Source organism: Vicugna pacos, chromosome 13 (assembly GCF_048564905.1).
Source record: "Vicugna pacos chromosome 13, VicPac4, whole genome shotgun sequence".
Lineage (NCBI taxonomy): Eukaryota > Metazoa > Chordata > Mammalia > Artiodactyla > Camelidae > Vicugna > Vicugna pacos.
In genome coordinates, this window is record NC_132999.1 from 32640655 (window position 1) to 32656579 (window position 15925).

General features: G+C 35.2%; 1 protein-coding gene across 2 annotated transcripts in view; it reads left to right on the forward strand.

Moving 5' to 3' along the window:
* Positions 1-15925, forward strand: part of SPATA6 (spermatogenesis associated 6) — a 98553-nt gene that overhangs the window by 74828 nt on the left and 7800 nt on the right. For both annotated transcript variants that reach the window (XM_006200457.4, XM_006200459.4), the window contains exon 12: positions 11764-11855. In XM_006200457.4, the coding sequence (XP_006200519.1) occupies positions 11764-11855 (92 nt within the window). The remainder of the gene's footprint in view (positions 1-11763; positions 11856-15925) is intronic.

The window sequence follows — 15925 nt, forward strand, 5'->3', positions numbered from 1 at the left end:
AGGGATATGGATTAACAATTCTGAAAATATTTTACATGTATATGAGAGTTGGAAAAAAAGTAAATAAATTGTAGTTAAAATAACCAGATTTTTCATTGTCAGACAAAGAAGTTATGAAGAAACAAGATGGATAAAAGGCTGGAATGAACCCTGTGATGTTGGATTAGAATCTAAGATAACAGTTTTAATTCATGTTTATAAATTTAAATAAATTGATAGATTGATTCGGAAATGTAGATATAAGAAAATACAAGGGTTAGCATACATACACATTTCCTAGCTTTGTCCTCCAAAAGGGTCTAGAAGGAGTGACAGCCCAGTGGCAACAAGCACACCCAGCTCCCAGATCTAAAGCCTGTTACGTATTTCTAAATACCTATGTTCAAGAAAAGTTACCACGACTTTTTTTTTCTTGGAACAATAGCCAATTCCGGGGGTAGGGCAGGGAAAACAAAAGATGAGCGTGGAACATGTTACAGTGTACCTGATAGGTATTTTTCACCCTCTCTCAAATTCTTTTCATGTCCTCATCTCTCGTTATTTTTCATTTATTTGCCTGATTTTTACCATCTCATTTAAAATTTTTTTTCTGATTTCTTAAAGTGTCATATTATTTTTAAGGATGTTTAGCATTTTTCTTTTACTGACAGGGTAAGATATCAGGAAAAGATACTCTTAGACTGCACTCTTAAGGTGACTGCTGGTGGTTCTTGCCTGCTAGTATTCTCATCCCTGTGTAATTTCCTCCCACCATATGTGATGGGACTGACCTGTGTAAACAGTAGGCTATTGCAGAAATTACAGTATATGACTTCTGAGGCTGAATCATAAAAGATGTTGATGTTTCTGTCTTGGTCTCCTATAAAGTCACTTACTCTTGGTAAGTCAATTTTCAGGTCACAAGGACATAGATCACTTAATACATTTTTGTTCTGTTTTGGGAGCATATCTTTTCTGCCATGCTTTCACTGAGGGCTCCTTATTTGGTCTTTTTCTTCCCCTCTTAAAACTTTAAAGTTTAACCACTTATGATGAATTTTTTGTGTATGTGAATTATTTTTTCCTAAACTTTCAGAAGGGACATATGATTTAGGTTAACTTTTTTTAATTTGTAGCTTGAGAGCTCTTTTTTTTTTTCTGCTTATGTCATTTGTTCCAAAATATGGCAGCTTAGAGAGTTCCTGACTTTTTCTCTTTCCAACTTTTATATAGAATTTTTCTTCTCTTAATTTTGTTTCCCTTCTCAGTTTGGATTCTTCTCCCAGATGTTTTTACTCAATGTAAAGTTTTATCTTGGAAGGTGACTTTGGCATGCGAGTTTTGAGAGTTAATGGGTCCCAGACTGCTCTAGCTTCTTCAGTACTCATCACGGTGGAAGTAAGAAAACTTCTTCCAATTTCAGTTGCTGTTGGCCCACTGAACTTTTGAGTGAAACTCTCTTTTGTTATTTTGAAGTTATCTGGTTTATCAGATGCATTAATATTTTCCTCTGATTTCTCCTCCAGAGATAATGTTACCAACTGTCTCTTGTAAACTCCTGGTGGCTTGTTCCCATCTTCTCAGATTTTGGGGTTCATGCAAATATCTTGTCACTCCATTTTGTTGCAGATGTCTTCCATGGCTTTTTTAGTACTGTGTTCTAGGTAATTAATCTTTTTAAAAATCAGTATAACATATACAATACAGTATAAATTATATAGCACAGTGAGTTTTCACAAAGTGAACCCATGTATAAACAGCATCCAAGTCAGAGACATGGCATTACCTCTGGTGCCTCATTTCAGTTACTATATGTCCCACTATTCTAGTATCTAACCACATGTAGATTAGTTTTGTGTGGTTTTTTACATTTCATAAATGGAGTCACGCAATATTTATTCTTTTGGACCTGGTTTCTTTGGCTGATAACTACATTGGTGACCTGCGTGTACTTCATTTTTATTTCTGGATAGCAGCAGTCAGCAAACTATGACCCACAGGCAGATTTCAGACCTTTAAATTTCATTGGAACATGGATAGGATCATTTATTTATATATTATCTATGGCTATTTTCAAGCTACAACAGCAGCGATGAATAATTGTGATAGAGACCACATAACCTGCAAAACGTACTATCTGGTCCTTCACAAAAATAGTTTGCCAACCCCTGTTTTAAATATTCTGATAAAAATACTGTAATTTATCAATTTATCCTACTTTTTATTTGGATCTAATACTAATAGTGCTATTATCAACATTATTGTATATGTTCTTTGATGAACATACGTATGTATTCCTGTTAGTTAGATACTAAAATGGAATTTCTGCATCATAAGGAACATGTGTATTCTGTAGAAGATACTGCCAAAGAGTTTTTTGAAGAGTTCCAGTGTCAGTGATTGAGAGTTCTAATTTCTACATATCCTTGCTAACACAGTGTATTTTCTGTTTTGTTGTTGTTGTTGTTGTTACAGCTATTCCAGAGGGTATGAATTGATAACGTTTTATGGTTTTGCTTGGCATATTCTAAAACTGTGTTATTGGTTGCATACAAGTTTAGATTGATTTGTTCTGATTGACTTGTTCATTGTTGTAAACTGTCTATCTCTAGGAACACTTCTTGCCTTCAAATAGAGTTATAATAGCCATACAATCTTTTGTTGTTGTTAATGTTGCTTGGTATTTTTCATCCTTTTACTTTCATCCTCTCTGTGTCCTTATCTGCATGTCTTTCATAATACATTGATAATATTGATATATAGTAATATTTATATTTGCCTCTGTATTGTTTTATATAGTAATATTTATATTTGCCTACGTACTCATTTTTTTGGTGCTCTTTATTTTTGGATTCTATTTTTATTTAGGATCATTTCCCATTTGCCTGAAGAATTCCCTTTAGTGTTTTTTTGATGCAGGCCTGCTTTTGGAAATTTTTCTTATTTTTGTTAACTTATTACTTATTAATTTTTTTAAAGATCTACTAAATCTGTGAAGGATTGTTTGATGGCAGATGTTTATCTTCCTGCACTTTAAAAATGTTATTCTGTTGTCTTATGGCTTTTGTCAATTCTTTGAGAAGTGAGTTTTCTGTTTTACCCTTGCCACTTTGCAGGTAATGTCTTTTATATTTGGCTTCTTTTAATATTTTCTCTTGCCTTTGTTTTCAAAGATTCAGTTTTATGTATTAATCTTGCTCAGAATGCTGAGAGCTTCTTGAATCTGTAAATTCATGACTTAAATTAGTTTGGAAAATTCTAGCCTGTTACCTCACATATGCTATATGACTGTTCCCTTATTTCTTACTTCTTGGGTGCCCCGTTACATCTGCTATACCTTTTCATTGTCTCCCATACGTGTTTTACATTTATTTTTATACTTACCATTCTATTTTTCTTTTATTGTGAATGTTTCCTATGAACCCATCCTCTAGTTCACTAATGTTATCGTCTTCTGTTTCCAATTTGCTGTTCATCCATCTATTAAGTTCTTTATTTCAGCTATTTAATTTTTAGATATAAAATGGCTCTTAGATTTATTTTTACAGATGCCAACTTTTTTGATCTCCTTAACCTTTATGTCTGTTTTGTCCAACTTCCCATCTATTTTCTTGAACATATTGATCGTAATTATTCTAAAGTGCTTGTTTCCTGACTCTTGATACCTGGATTAAATTTGGGAACTGCTTCCTTTGTCTTTTTCACTTTTGCTTACTAGTCATGTAGTTCTGCCTCTTTGTGTACCACTTATTTTAGAATTAAAATTTAGATAGTATTTTTAAAAGAACTTTAGATTTTTCCAGGTGATGGAAGGGTTTCTCCTTTCTTCTAGGTAGTATCATGGGCTGATAACCTTGAATCAAAAGAGACTGAATTGGGTTGAGGCTATGCTTATCTGCTGGTAAATCTCAGTTTATCTTTAATCAAACTTTTGCTAAATCTCAGTTCAGCCCTCTTTTGGGGACATAAGCCCCCAGTGTTTTCAAGTTAGATGCTTTCATGTCTTTGTCTTCTTAGTACCAAGAAATCAAAACAGTTTTTGCCCTGCTTGTCAGGGGTTTTTGGCTTAGTTCCTTACATTTCCACACCAGGAAGTTTCAGACATTAATCACATATTTGAGTCCCCTCTAGTCTGTTTTTGTGACACCAGTCCTGCGTAGGCACCAGGATGTCTGCTGGCTCCTCTGTCCAGCAGCTCGAGCTCTGTGAGCAGTTCCAGCTGCTCTCAGAAGTCAGGTGCCTTCAGGGGAGATGTCCTTGCAAATGGTTAACTGTCAGTTCACTACTTCTCAGGGCTTTTAACTCTCACCTACTGTGTTTTCAAAGTCTTTCTTTCTGATGGATGTTTGTCTTTTAAGTACAACCTGATTGTGTGGCATAGTTCTTTTGCTTTTCAGTCATTTTTGGATTAGCTTGTTGCCCCCCAATCTGGCACAACTTCAAAATTTAGCAGATATCTTCATAAGGACTTTTTATGTGTTTGAGGCTCTTCCAGTCTTCAGTTTTACCTCTCTAGCCTAGTGTGATTCACAAAAAAAATTTCTGCTGAGTGTTCTGTCCCCAGAAATAGCCTTTGTCTGAGCCAAGACCAAGTGTCTCAACTTAGGTAGTTCAGATTGTTAAGGGTCTTCAGTTTAAGAATAGTTACAATTCCTTAAGTGTCAATATTATCTCTAGGGTTTTTGCTTCTTGTGTTTTCAAGTCCTCTTGCCCTGGTAGATCTTTATTTCTTAAATACCACGAGACAATACTAGTATCTGCTCTACTTTTCAGATATTTGGGGTTAGCTACCCAGTAGTCCTGTGCAGCTTCATTAAGTCAATAAATGTCATGACCGAGAAACTGGCTGTATATCTAAATCCTCATAAAACCCCAGTTTCATCACCTCGCTCTTATACAATCATCAAAAGCTTTGTTCGTTTCTCTGTGTCACAACAATAACCCTTGTCCTGTTAGAAGCCCTGGTTCTCAGCCTCTGGCCCATGCTCAGAATGTGCACATGATTTGGAAAAATGAAGGTATAGATAATTAGCCCACCTTTGAAAGCATCTCTCCTCTGAAATTTTAGTATCTCTAGTCTTCATTGTTTCTCTACCTTCCTAATAGCTGAAAATATAGAAATTTTCATTTTTTTCTGGCTTTTAGCAAGAGTGCTGGTCTGCCATGAATTATTCCATCTAACCTAAAAATAATTACTGTATGTTTTATGAGGGGATTTGTACCTCTGTGTATTTGTTTTTTATTGCTGCATAACAAATTACCATCAACTTGGTGGCTCAAAAGCTTACATTTCTGTAGACCTGAAGTATGACATGTGTCTCAAAGGGCTAAAATCAAGGTTTCAGCAGGACTTTTTTCTTCTAGAGTTTCCAGGGGAGGATCCATTCCCTTACCTTTTCCAGCTTCTGGCAATCGTCCACATTCCTTGGCTCTTGGCCACTTTCCTCCATGTGCAAAGCCAGCAACATTGCATCTCGCTGACACTTATTGTTAGTCACATCTTCCTCTGTCTAACCACAGCCACAAAGTGTTTCACTGCTTTTAAGAACTCATTTGATTTAGTTTGGACCCACCCAGATAATCCAGGGTAATCTCAGTTTATCAAGATCCTTAACCTTAATCAAATCTGTAAAATTACCTACTGCCACGTGAGGTAACAGATTTACTGGTTCTGGGAACTGAGGCGTAGACCTCAGTGGGAACCATTGTTCTGCCACCACAGTTCCACCAGTATCTTCCTGGAATTCTCTTCTCTGGTAATCTTTTTAAAGATTTTTTTTTTTTGGTCATTTACTTTAGCAGTTAAATATTATACATTTAAGTATGGTTTGCTTTGTATTTATTCAGTTTAGCATTTATAGTGCTTCTCAAAAAGCACACATTAGACTTGTTTTCTGTGTGCCATATGTTTCTTAAGGTCTTTTATTTTCATTCCTGGACATTTTCTGACGGCAATGTTTTATATTATGAGTATATTCCAATCTGTGACTTGCATGTTCGTTTTCTTAATGAGAGTCCTTTTGTGAATTAAACATAGCCCAGTTTTTCTCTTCTTTTGGTTAGTGCTTTCTTTACCCCATGTAAGCAAACTTTAGCTCATCATGGTTCTGAAGATAGTCTGATATTTTAAAAATCTTTCATCATGTTGCCTTTCAAATTAGACCAACAGTGCATTTGCAGGGGAGGGTGTAGCTCAAGAGGTAGAGCGCATGCTTAACATACACAAGGTCCTAGGTTCAATCCCCAGTACCTCCTCTAAAAATAAATAAGTAAACCTAATTACCTCCACTCTTGAAAAAAAAAATAAGAAACAAAAATATTTTTTAAAAAACACACACACACAAAAAAAACAACCCAGCAATGCATGTGGATTTGATTTGTATGTATAATGTGAGATTTGGATCAAGGTTAAGTTTATCCCCATTATGATCCAGCGTCTTTCTCCAGACGGCCATTCTTTTCCTCACTGTATTACACTGGAGAGAATCCTGGATTCTGTTCCATTCCACTGGGAGTTTAGATACATGAGTCTGTTTCTGGATATTCTGTTTCATTGATTTAATGATCTGATTTTGCATTAGTACCATACTTTCTCATTTGCTGTAGGTTTATAATTACTCTTGACATCCCACGGCATAAGTTCTTCAGCTTTGTTCTTGCTTGCAGATTGCCGTGATAATTCTTGGTTTTTTTGAGTTTTGATCTGCATTCCAGAATCAACTTGTCAGTTTTTAAAAACCTGCTAGGATTCTGATTGAGATTACATTAAATCTATGCCATGATTAGAGGAGAACTGATATCTTACCAGTACTGAGTCTTTCAATCTATGAAAATGGTGACTTTTATAATTAATTTAGACCTTTAATTTCTTTCAGTTATGTTATAGTTTTCATTTTAGAAGGCTTGAGTGTATTTCAGTAGATTTATCCCTAGATGTTTGATATTGTTGTGCCATGATAAATTGTATCTTTTAAAATTCTGTCATCTACTTATTCTTGAATGATGACTAGAATAGATTTTTGTATGGTGGCCTATATCCAGTGACCTCCTTACATTCACATATTAATGTTAATAAATGGTAGTTTTTGGATATTTACATATATAATCATGAAATCTGTAAATAATGACATTTTTATTTCTTCCTCTTTAATCTTTGACTTTTGTTTATTTTTTGCCTTATTACACTATCTAGGGTTTCCAATGTCAAATAGAAGTGGTGATATGGAAGGCATCCTGACTTGTTTGCCATCCAAAGAAGAAAGCTTTTTGTAATTCAGCATAAAGTATGATGTTTCCTGTACATTTTTTGTGGTCATTCTTTGTCAGATTGCAGAAATTCCTTGTATTCCTTATTTTCTAGGAATTTTTAAATTTATATATGTATGAATTTTATCACACTGCATCTATTGAGATGATGATTTTTTTTCTCCTTTTTTAAATGTAGTAAATTACTTACCCAATTTTCAAGTGTTAAACCATACTTGCATACTTGGAATAAAACTCCTGGTCATGATTTTTTAAAAATAGATATCACTGGTTTCAATTTACTAATATTTTACCTAGGATTTTTATGTCCAAGTTAATGACAGTGATTGGCCTGTAAGTTTCCTTTCCTGTAATGTGCTCCTCATATGTTGACTGGCTTCATGAAAAGGAGTTGGAAAATATTCCCACTCACTTTCTGGAAGAGTTTGTATAAGATTATTTATTTCTTAAATGTTTAAACAGTTTTCATTAATGGATTTAATTTGCTAATTTCATTTTATTGTGGCCAGAAAACATATTTTGTATGATTTTAGACCTTTTAAATTTACTGAGCCTCATTTTATGGCCTAACATAATATGGTCTTTCCTGGAGAATTTTTCATGTGTACCTGAGAAGAACGTATATTCTGCTGTTGTCTGGTAGACTGTTCAATAGCTTCCTGTTAGGTCTCGGTAGTTTATGGTGTTGTTCAAGCCTTCTGTTTGCTTGCTGATCTTCTGTCTGATTGTTCTAGCCATTGTTGGAAGTGAGGCACTGACGCCTCCAACTGTAATGTGGCAGGAGTTTCTCATTCCTCCAGAGAAGCAAAAGAAACAGGATGTGTGTGTATAACACACATACACACACACACACACAGAGAAAGAGAAAGAAATTTTAAAGAATTGGCTCATATGATTGTGGAGGCTTGGCAAGTCCAAAATCTGATGGGATAGGCTGGCAGTCTGGATACTCAGTGAAGAGTTGTAGTTTGAATCCAAAGGCAGTCTGCTGGCAGAATTCCTTCTTCCTCAGGGAGGTCAGTCTTTGTCCTGGTAAGGCCTTCATCTGACTAGATGAGGCCCACCCACATTCATGGAAAGCAGTCTGCTTTATTTGGAATCTAGTGATTTAAATGTTAATTTCATCTATAAAAGCGCCGCAGAAATATCCAGAATAATGTTTAACCAAATACCTGGGCGCTGTGGCTGAGCCAAGTTGACACACAAAATTAACCCTTAAAAATGCCTTTTCATACTCTGCCTCCAGGAAAGTGTCAAAATTATCATTTAACTATTCTTTAAGTGATCTTTCCTTTCGACTTTATTATCCTCTGTTACACTTATAAACCAGGTGATATAATTAGAAAAACCTGGTTTGAGGTCAGCTCTGCAACTTATTATCCTTGTGACTTTGAGCAACTCTGAATTTTCTCTGTCTTATGAATTAGGAAATCAAAGCCATTAATTGTCCACGGTGATAATGCAAATTAGAACTAGTAATTAAATTCTATTTGAATTCTTGTCCTTGTATACAATTTATTGTAAATGATGTTTTGAATTTGATAGTAATAAAACACATTTTATAGGTATTTTAGCTATATATGAGAATTTTATTTGAGAATGTCAGGTGCATGTTTAATTTAAATACTATGTAATTAGTGAGATGCCTGCCTTTTAGTTCTGGCTTTATCTTAGACTATTGAACCATTTTTGTCCTAAATTTTTCAGTTTGCAAGCTTGAGAGGGTGCCTTTTATTTCTTTGTCCCAGGGATGTTCTGAGCATGTCAGTTCCATGTGTGAGATAGTGATCACTGGGGACAGGAATCTTGAGAGAACATTTAACTTACTGCCAGTTTTAGGAAAGGAAAGCACACAACTTCTGTTAATAATGTGTCATTTTATTAATGACTTTTGCTTAAAGAAAAACGTTTCTTCATGGAAATCCTGAAAAAAGTTTCTTCTGGGCTATATTATTTCAGGATACCCTCATTAAAAAACTAACTGAATAGATATTAGCTGAAAGAGTTTGAGCCTAATTTTCATACAGGAGAATAATCTAATGGTTTAGAAAAGAGACTTTGACTTTGTAGTCCAGCTTATTTGCATTCTAGGAGGCAGTATAATGTAAATCAGGTTAGATCTGGGTTTAAAACCCAGCTCTGCCACTTAATAACTTGTATCTTTAGGCAAGTTATTAATTTTTCTGAGTTGAAATACCTTTTTCATTGAAGTTATTGAAGGCTTACAAGAGACTCAGATAAGAAGTACCTAACTCAGTCCTAGATACCTTGAAGGAACTCAACAAATATTGGTGTCATCCATCTTTTTCTGTATTTACCCTGTGGGCAGATGGGAATGCTGGTGAAGAGTAAGAGGGGAGGCGCTTCTCTGTGCCCTGGAAATGTATTTTCAGGCACTGAATGACACATCTCTTCAAATACTTACTTTACTTATACTTAATAGCTTATGATAAGGGATGATATTTGTTGCCTCTTTGCTTTTATATAACTTGACCTTTTTAAAAAAAGCCTACATAAGCAGACTCTTATAATAAAAGATATGTATGTGTTTTGAATATATATAAAATGTCACAAAATATAGTTTTAAAATTTAAAGAGAATAACCATGAAGGCCTTCTAGTCCTTTTTGTTTCTCAGGCTAGAATTCCCCTCCATGAAATCTTTGATTCCAGATCAGTATCAGTGCTCTGAATGAATAGCTGTAGTGATTGTGATCTTACTCCCTCTTAAGGTAGCCATTCTGTTTTTAGAATGCTCTACTAATTAGAAAGTTCTTCCTCATTTTGTTCTTTACAATGCCTCCTAGTAATTCTACCCTTCGATCCATTCTACTCATGGAGCTTCATAGAATGGACAAACCTTATTCCACATGTGTGCAGGAACCATGTCTTAGTCATCTTTCTATCCTCAGAGTCTAGGATAATAAGTGCCCAGCTCAAAACAGGGGTATATTTAATGAATAATTGAGGTTCATATTTATAAAGGTATTTTTATTTTTTTACATGTAAATGTTTATTCACATTTTCTATTATTCCTGGTCAAAAATTATTTATTCAACTGTATTGACAGAATTGAATAAAGAATATTGATTAATGTTTATGTCTAATACCACTTATTATATAATCTAGAAATTAATAACTTTTCCAAGGATGGAATTTTAAAATTCAACATTATTTACATCTCTTTCGTTCAGTTCTTCTTGTAACACAATCTGTTTCTGAAGGTTGAAAACATTACATTGTTTCTTTTATGTCTTACACTTTCTTTTGTATTGTCCTTTGTAATCATTGCAGGCGATCACATTTTCTGTGATGTTAATATAAGTGCTCTACTTCATTGACTTACCAGACTGGACAAAAATAAGCAATATCCATCTATATGCTATGTAAGAAAAAGATAGAAACCAAATATTAAGGAAAAGTTGAAAATAAAAAGACAAATATATGCCATCCAAGCACTAACTTAAGGAAAGCTATTGTAGCTATATTAATAGTAAACCAAAACTGTTAGGGGAAAAAAGCATTAATAGGAATAAATGGAGTTACTTCAGAATAGTAAAAGGATTCATTTTACCTAGAAGTTATAATAGTTCTAAAGATATATTCACATTTTCTGTGATTTTTAACTTGCTATAATATTTATTGCTTACATCTTTAACTGAATGCTCTCATCTCAATTTCATGCCATCAGCAAAATTTTTAAACCATTTTTCTTCATAATCTTTGTTCAGCTGATTTCTTACATAAAATGAAGGACTACCTTATTAACACTACTCCTTGAGACAATCTCTTTGTACTTACTAGTTTCTTTTACCGTCAGTTCTCTTCATTTCTGTTCCTGTTTGAGTACAGAATGAGGGTATTGGCTGGTAGTTGAGAAAGATACTTGATACTAGATTATATAAAATTACCATACATAAGAACATCGTTACTATGAATGACACCCTTTACAAAGCTCTCTCTTTATAATCCAAACTCTCACGCCCTTGAGCGTGTCTGTCAGAAGGAAAGAACGAGCTGCCCATAGAAGGAAGAGGAATCATGTAATTCCAACTACCTTGCTTTTTATTTTTGCCTCTTGGGGTTTGTTATTGCATTCTGAGTAAAATTCTAAGTCATTTCCTTTGTAAGTCATAGGTATGTGTTAAAATGCTTACATCTACATAGTTTTCCTAGATACTTATTTTGCAGAGTGCAGGTGCAGATTTTAGGAGTCCACATAACAATGTGTAAGCTGTTACTATGCATATTATTACATATCTTGACACACTATCCACTCCTATTCATTCATTGATGCAAGAAACATCTACTGTGTGTCTAGTCTTTGATAAGCAGTATTATCAAAACTATAGTGAAATTATATTAGTTTTGTTTGAACTATTGAACAGAGTAATAAAATCTCACTTACTCTTTTGTTTCCTTACTAAGAAATCCAGGATTTAATTCAGTTTTTTACATTGAATGAGAGGGTGTCATTCTAATTATAAAATAAATTAATGGAAATCTTTACATTTTTCAGGATGAGAGAGACCCAGAGAAAGAAGACGAACTGGAACTGAAAAGAGGGCTTTTATATAGAGACTCTGCCTATGACAGTGACCCGGAGTATAGGTATGAGCTTGATAAACACAGCGTATAGAGATCTGCACATAGTTGGTATTAAAATAACCTGGTTTTTATCTGCAGGATTTGTGGCAAATTTAGACTTTTACTTATTTATTTGTAAAATTTTAACTATATAAACTCCTATTAAAATAGTTAATGTTTGCATTACTGAAACTTTTAAATGCAAACAAATATAGTCAGTTTATGGCGATGCCTTTCGTCCTAGTTAAGATTTATAGTGTATTTGGCTACCTTGCAAATATGCATATTCAGGACTTATTTCAGGCTGTATTTATTCTCAACCAGACAACAGATTCTGTATATTTAAACCTTGAGTAAGTCTCTTTTTAATAACATAAAAGAAATTCAGTTCTGCTAGCCTAAAATTTTAGAAATATTAGTAATAATAAAATTTTTGCAAGATTATACTAGCAAATCTCATGAAGACTTTTGAAAGCTGTGTTAATTGCCATAAAATGTGGTATTAAAAACTGAATGTAAATTGTGAGTTTATGTAACTAAAGGTTTTCTGAATCCTCTGATGCCATATCACTGATTACTATATGGCTTCCATCTTCCTTAGTTTCCTGAAAAACAAGTTTAAGAAAAAGGCTCCAGATAATGGAATATGTTTTATTGCTAACTGGTGTTTTGGACTGAAATCTCTGATGGTTACCCTGGTAAGCCAGGCTAGGCATTCCATGAACGTGGGAGGACTTCTTTTGTCCCTTACACAGAGTGTTAAGTGTGAGCTCCTGCCCCAAAGTTACTGCTTCCTATCCAGAAGGCAGTCTGGGCCTCTCATGAAGGAAGGTAGTGTGTTATAAATGAGCTTGAAGAGGCAGCAATCCAAACAGGAAAAGGAAAGTCCAAAAAAGTGTATACCTTGAGGAAGAATTTTTACCCTTTATTGTTGTTACTTAAACTTCTAGTCCCTAGATTGCTGTTATATGAATCCCAATTTTGGGTTCTGTATCCATGTAATTAATTCTAATTTGCATTAGAAGTGAGTAGGATTGATAAAACAAAGGGTCTGATTTTCAAACTTTTGTATGCATAATATACTTCTTAAAAATAAATATTTCTACTTTCTATTGCTATAGATTCTGGTTCCTTATATATAGGGGTGAGACTTAGAAATGTGCATTAAAAAAAATATCATGGATGATTCTGGTGCAGGTAGTATAAGGACCACATTTTGAAAAGTGCTTGTTTCTATTGAAGTTTGCTATAAACCTTAGTATTGATTCTTTTTCCAGTTCACCACGCAGTGTTAATGGCTGAGCTTTGGATCACTTGAGACTGTTTTAGTACCTCTCAAGTGAGAGAGTTAAGCAGAGCATCAGGAAAGTTCTGCTTACACATTTTTGAGATTATCTTCCTTGCCACTTCTCTTATACACATAGTTGGATCAATAGGACAGAGTGGTTAGTCCTACAAGACATTTTTTAAGAGTATCTTTGATATTAGCTGCAGAAGCTACTGAACTGATGAGGATATTATTTTAGTTTTCTCCCCAAATCATACTATATGGTAGGCCAAGAAGTCACACCCACTCTACTTCCCATCTGAAAGATGAGGGAGCCCATACTCAAAGGAATCCCCCACTTGCTTGCCTTAAGGCTTCTATCAGCAGAAGTCAAGAGGGAACTTGGGACCTTGGCTAAAAATTACCCGTCTGCAGATGCCCACTGACACAGGGGTCAAGAGAAAGTCTGCATGGACTTCTGAAATGGCTGAGTGAGGAGCTCAGCACATCCTCTCCACCAAAAGCAGCAACAAAACTGAACAGAATTGTCCAAAACAACCATTTAAGGATTCTGGAAATTGACCAGAGGCATATAACAAATTGAGAAGCATTTATCAAGAAAATCTACTGAAGCTCAGTAAGAGCAGTAGGAGTCTGTGGCATTTTGCCTAGAGTTCCAATCTCTGTCCCCCACCCCCTAGCTTCTTGGCACAAAAGTTCTGCTGGGCTAGTCATGCCAAAAGACTGGCAGCTCTGCCGCCCAAGGCGACTGACTTGATGTGGAGCATAGCATAGAAAATGTCATATGTCGGAGGATTAATGGAAACAATGATTATCCCACTGGCAAACAGTAAGGAAAGGCCTGAAGTCTTACTGCTTGTTAGGGCAGACAACAGAGATCAGAGACAAGATGACCAATGTTATTCTTGATAAAGTTTTGCTTATCCTTGTCAGCCTGGAACATTATATGTACGCATAAGGCTATAAATATGTTTAGGAGAGACTGGAGAAGGTATTAGGGAGCCACTAGCCCATGGCTGAATGTGAGGCCTTATGAAGGCAGAAAGCAAAATCTGGGGAAGATTTGTAAACTGGGTAAACTTTGAATGTATTCCCCAAGCTACACACAGATCCATTGGCAAAATATGGCAACTGTATAGGACTATTGACTCTGACCAACCATTTGTTGGTCACCAAGCTATGCTGACTCAGGGGCGACCCCTAGAAGGCTAGGCTTACAAATAGAAATAATAATTTTTTAAAAAAGAAAGAAAACAAGAGACACCAGCTGGAAATGCAGTTTGGTGCAGCCACTATGGAAAATAGTATGGAGATTCCTCAAAAGACTAGTAATAGACTTACCATATGACCCAGGAATCCTGCTCCTGGGCTTATATCCAGAAGGAATCCTACTTCAGGGTGACACCTGCACCCCAATGTTCATAGCAGCACTATTTACAATAGCCAAGACATGGAAACAGCCTAAATGTCCATCAATGGATGACTGGATAAAGAAGCAGTGGTATATTTATACAACGGAATACTATTCAGCCATAAAAACCGACAACATAACACCATTTGCAGCAACATGGATGCTCCTGGAGAATGTCATTCTAAGTGAAGTAAGCCAGAAAGAGAAAGAAAAATACCATATGAGATCGCTCATATATGGAATCTAAAAAAAACAAAAACAAAAACAAAGCATAAATACAAAACAGAAAGAGACTCATAGACATAGAATACAAACTTTGGTTGCAAGGGGGCGGAGGGTGGGAAGGGATAGACGGGATTTCAAAATTGTAGAATAGATAAACAAGATTATACTGTATAGCACAGGGAAATATACACAAGATCTTATGGTAGCTCCCAGAGAAAAAAATGTGACAATGAATATATATATGTTCATGTGTAACTGAAAAATTGTGCTCTACACTGGAATTTGACACAACATTGTAAAATGATTATAAATCAATAAAAAATGTTAAAAAAAAAAAAGAGAGATACCAGCAACTACATAGTGCAAGGGAAACGGACTTCATAGCATACATCCAGGCAAATCACTGAATAAATCATCAAAAACAACAACTCTAGTAAGTAAGGACTCAGAACCCAGAGTTGCTGCAATTTTTATCTAAATTGTTTTCAATAAAAAATTGGGTCATGCAAAGATACAGGAAAGTGTGAACCATACACATGAAAAATGGAGTTACTAGAAACTGCCTGAAGAGGCCCAAATGTTGGATTTAGCGGCCATGTTAAAAGAACTAAAGTGAAGCAAAATAACTATGACTCATCATCAAATAGCGAATATTCACAAAGGAAACTTTCTTTCTTCCGTGTTTTTCTCAGCAAAAGTTATGCCCAGGACTCAATTCTTTGTCTTATGATCTAGATATACGTTGTGGTTGTCAGCCAGGAATATAGCAGACACTCAGTGTTTCCTGTAGGAAGAGTAGGATATTAGAGTGCTTGTTCCTTCATCTTCCAGGCATCAGCATATGCATGCTTGCTGTCCTGGGTCTTCCATCACCTTTGAGTATGAAGTTCATTCGAAGGAAGTCTCTTATCAAGGAGTTATTAAGTGACCCTGTACTTTCACTCTTTGGGGATTGGGAGCTAGACTGGGGAAAGAGTCCACTGTCCATGCAGATGAGCTTCTCACTCACGTAGTGCCAGTCTTTCAGGAAATTATACACACTTGCTGTGGTAGCCTTGCCAATTCCCAGTGCCCTGGGATGCTCTTTCCTCCTTTTAGTACCTTTTATGTATATTTCAGATTTCTTCAGTTTTCAGGATGTTGAAAATTCTCTACATTGTTGTGTACTTC